The following is a 4297-nucleotide window of genomic DNA, read 5'->3' as shown; positions in this document are numbered from 1 at the left end:
AATGGTTTAGTGTGGGCGTTAATATATATATATATATATATATATATCTATATATATATATATACGTATATATAATACGTATATATATATGTATATATATATATATATATATATATATATATATATATATATATATATATATGATATATATATATATATATATAAGTGTTTGTGTTTTCTGATTGAAGGAAAGGAAATATATATATATATATATATATATATATATATATATATATATATATATATATATATTATATGTATATAAAATATGAATTTTTATCACAGCACCGTGATTCATATCCATGCATTAAGCTACAAATGTCCTTTAATATCCAATTCGCTCTACCTCGGAGTTAATATATTTTCATTTTATGTAAACCGAAGGGGAATTTTTTAGATTTCGTCCACCCGTGGATTCGAGCCAGCGAGCAGGCAGAGGAGAAATCAGGACTTCAGTGAAATTGCCGACTCGGCCTGTCAGCTGGTTCGAATCCACGGGTGGACGAAATTATTATCAACTAAAAAATTCCCCAATAAGTGGGACAGGAGTTACATAGATTAGGATGTCTCTAAGACTTGTTACACCATCCGAGGAAACATCGTGTGCTCACTTATCTGTAGGAGCAGGTTTCACTGTACATTCACAGTGTCCTAATGATTTTGTGTAGCTTTCTTTTAAACTCTTCCACACTGTTGCTATTTACAACTCCTGGCGGCAGTTTATTCCACGTGTCACATATCTTGTATGTAAAGAAGTTCCCCACAATGGGATGTGTTGTATCTCTTCAGTTCTAGTGAACAGATCTTGATATAAAAAAAATTCAGTGGGTTGTCCCGTGTACATGAATAGCTCTTCGTCTTTATCCGCTGGTGATGGCGACGAATGGAAGCATATCAGAGGTAGCGTATGGACCTCTGAACTCGAACCTGCCAATCGCGACCGTTGGATATCGACGAAGATGAGACGACTGAAGCCCGAACTCCTTTTTATTCATTTCTCTTCGACAGGAGACGAAGTTGCTTTTGCTGGGGGTCCTGATCGTCGTCTGCGCCTCCTTTGTTGGAGCCGAGCAAGATGAGGAGAGGGACATTTTGGATCTGAAGAAGGGTAAATAAATCTTGAATAGACCTAGATTTAAATTTCTCTCTCTCTCTCTCTCTCTCTCTCTCTCTCTATATATATATATATATATATATATATATATATATAAAATAAGCCCATAAAAACGCCAAATTATAGAAAGAAAGTGCTATATTTCAGAGACTGCTGTGTCTCTATTCATTACCTACCTGAAGAGAGAGACAGCAGTCTCTGAAATATAGTGCTACTCACTTTCTATATTGTGGCGTTTTTATGGGCTCGTTTTATTAGATGGAATTCTGTTGTAACAGAATTGTTTTTTACCAGTCATATATTATATAATATAAAATATATATATATTATATATATATATATATATATATTATATATATATATATATATAATATATATTCTCTACCTCCGTGGTTTTCTGTCAGGATCAGTCAATAACCTTATTCCAATTTACGTCAAACTCTCAATGAATAACTATTTCCTTTTAATGTACCTCCTTTCATATTCTCTTCTACCATCTTACTTTCCACCTTCTCCTAACAGTTGATTCGTAGCGCAATTGCCTCGAGGTTTTACTGCCAACTTCATTCTCAGCGCTGAATGACACCCACAGATCCCCCAGTACTTGGCCTTCCTTGGGCCTAAATTCTATATTCAATCCAATTCAGGCAGTAACCTCATTCCAACCGGAGTCAGACTCTCAGCCAATAACCCTCATTCCAACTGGAGTCAGACATTCAGCCATTAACCCTCATTCCAACTAGAGTCAGACTCTCAGCAGCCAATAACCGTCATCCCAACTGAAGCCAAACTCTCAGCCAATACCCCTCATTCCAACTGAAGCCAAACTCTCAGCCAACAACATTGCAAACGCCAAATCAATAACCTTTCAACAGTTGACTGATTTCTACCGAAATTTTCTCGATGACTGAATAATGCGAATTTTGAACCTCTAATCCCTCAGAGTTGAAGAAGGAGAAATTATTCGTGGCCAGTTACATCACGACGACTTTCACGGCTCTGTCCTTCTTCACTTCAGCACAGCCATACTTCTGCATCCTCTCCTGTAAGTTTTTGCTTGCTCGGGGAGTAAGCCTACAAACTACTTTCTTATTGTTATTGTTGTTGTTCGTGTTGGGGGGGTTAGGGAAGGTCAGTGTCAGAGAATAAAAGGGTCTGGAAAAAGTGTTTGGCGTTGAGTTAAAGATACAGGAATTTCAGGGTAGGATATTTCTGATTTATTCATTAGAATGAAAATCTAAAAAAAAAAAAATAATGTGCATGTTAAACAGTACATAACAATTATTTCTAATAGAATATAGCATATTTGTTTAAATTTTCTTTGGTGAAAAAGAGCTTTATTTAACAGTAGATTTTAGCACGCTTTAATTTACATTAAAAGTTAGCAATGTAATGTTTCCAACTTATTTGAGAGGGGGAAATCTTGCACGTGTCCCAAGTAAGCTGGTTATCGGATCAAGCTTTATTTTTTTTCTTTTCTTTATCGTTTTTTTTGATATATTCATACTCAAGCTGCTCAATAGGTGGCACTGTGATCACTGAGGAATCCAAGATGCTATTAGTGCATAAGCCCACTGAAGCATCCACGAAACAGGGGTTGGGTTGACAACCTCATCTCAAAAGACCTCTGTCTTTAATTTATATACCATATATAAATATATATATAGATATATATATATATATATATATATATATATATATATATATATATATATATATATATATATATAAATATATATATATACATAAACACTTATTCAGGCAATGAAGAAGATCAAGGCCAGGAATATGAGATACATATTTTGCTTTAATCCTACGTTTCGTGACAACGTCGCCAATCTTAAGGGATATTCTTCCAAATGAAATATGTTAAAATGAAATAAGAGATGATTACAAGATCCAATTGTTGAAAAGGCTAAAACAACTTGATGGTAAAAGTACTAGTATGCTACGACAGCTGCCAGAGAAATGAAGCTCCTAGTAATAAGATCTCTGTGTAGGAGGCTTCGTGAGCCCCTAGTAAGGAAAGTTCTTTAAAGCACAGTACGACTGACTCTCTCTCTCTCTCTCTCTCTCTCTCTACTCAGCCAACGCCGAGGGTTGCAGTGGACGCAAACTGCGACGGAGACGCAAAGTAACCATCGACCAGAGCATCGTCTCGGCCGACGAAACCAGCCTGGACAACTCCCAAGGCCTACCGGAAGTCGAGGAGCCGAAATCCGGCGACGAGAACTCGGCCCAGGAGAAGTTCCTCTTCACCGTCTGGAAGACCACGACCACGACCGTCACCGTCACGACGTTCTCGACCAACAAGAGCATCACCTTGTCCGTTTCGGCGCGCTGCACCCACAGCAACTTCGGAACTCTGCCCACCTGCGGATAAGACGGTGCGGTTGCTGTTTCTCTGTATCCTGGAAACCCTCACGCCCCCCCCCCCCGGCCCCCCGATATCCCCTGCCCCTACTTTTTTTCAGGACCAAGAATGGGTGTGCTTGTAAAAAATTGCAAGTTGTTTCAGTAACCAAAAATTAACGTTATCGTAATGTCAGAATTAGACTTTTGCTGTTGATACCACCTAAATAATTTATCTTTATCTTACTTTCTTCTGAACTCGTTCTAAGGAACATACATATTCATTATCAGTAAACAGCATTTTTTTGTATTCTTTTAGTCAAGGGCCTTATAACGCCTGTTGGGTAAAACTAGCCTTGCCAGTTAATTGCTCTGATAAATCTTTAAAGTCCACTTCACGTTGTCAATAACAACCGGTATTTCACTGAGGGGAAACCAGGAAAGCAATGTTCTAGCGTAAACGACTTCGACCAAGGATAACTCGCAATGTGATTCTAATTTATGCTTCATTTTTTTTATTTGTACATGTGTGTAAATAGCGGTAAAATAGTATGGATAAGAATATGACAGACTGTGACTCCTCAAATAAACCTTTTCACAAATGACCGCTGTTATTATTTCTACCTTACAAAAATATATATATATATATATATATTATATATAAATGTATATATACTATATATATATATATATATATATATATATATACATCGAGCTACAAATGTTCTTTAATATCTAATTCGCTCTACCTCAGAATTAATATATTTCCATATATGTTAACCGAAGTGGGATTTTTTTAGTCTATAAGAAATTCGTCGGCTCACGGGCGCG

At 36.7% G+C, this 4297-nt stretch overlaps 1 protein-coding gene across 1 annotated transcript in view; it reads left to right on the top strand.

The window, feature by feature from the left end:
- The window catches only part of LOC135203886 (uncharacterized), a 4681-nt gene extending 626 nt beyond the window's left edge, over positions 1-4055 (top strand). Inside the window, exons 2-4 of the mRNA XM_064233826.1 lie at positions 1009-1108; positions 2058-2159; positions 3202-4055. Coding sequence (XP_064089896.1) covers positions 1009-1108; positions 2058-2159; positions 3202-3497 — 498 coding nt within the window. The 3' untranslated portion in view covers positions 3498-4055. The remainder of the gene's footprint in view (positions 1-1008; positions 1109-2057; positions 2160-3201) is intronic.
- Positions 4056-4297: the final 242 nt, after the last annotated feature.

Source organism: Macrobrachium nipponense, chromosome 44, assembly GCF_015104395.2.
Source record: "Macrobrachium nipponense isolate FS-2020 chromosome 44, ASM1510439v2, whole genome shotgun sequence".
Taxonomy (NCBI): domain Eukaryota; kingdom Metazoa; phylum Arthropoda; class Malacostraca; order Decapoda; family Palaemonidae; genus Macrobrachium; species Macrobrachium nipponense.
The sequence above is the reverse complement of the archived record's forward strand: the minus strand, read 5'-3'. Positions and strand labels throughout refer to the sequence as shown.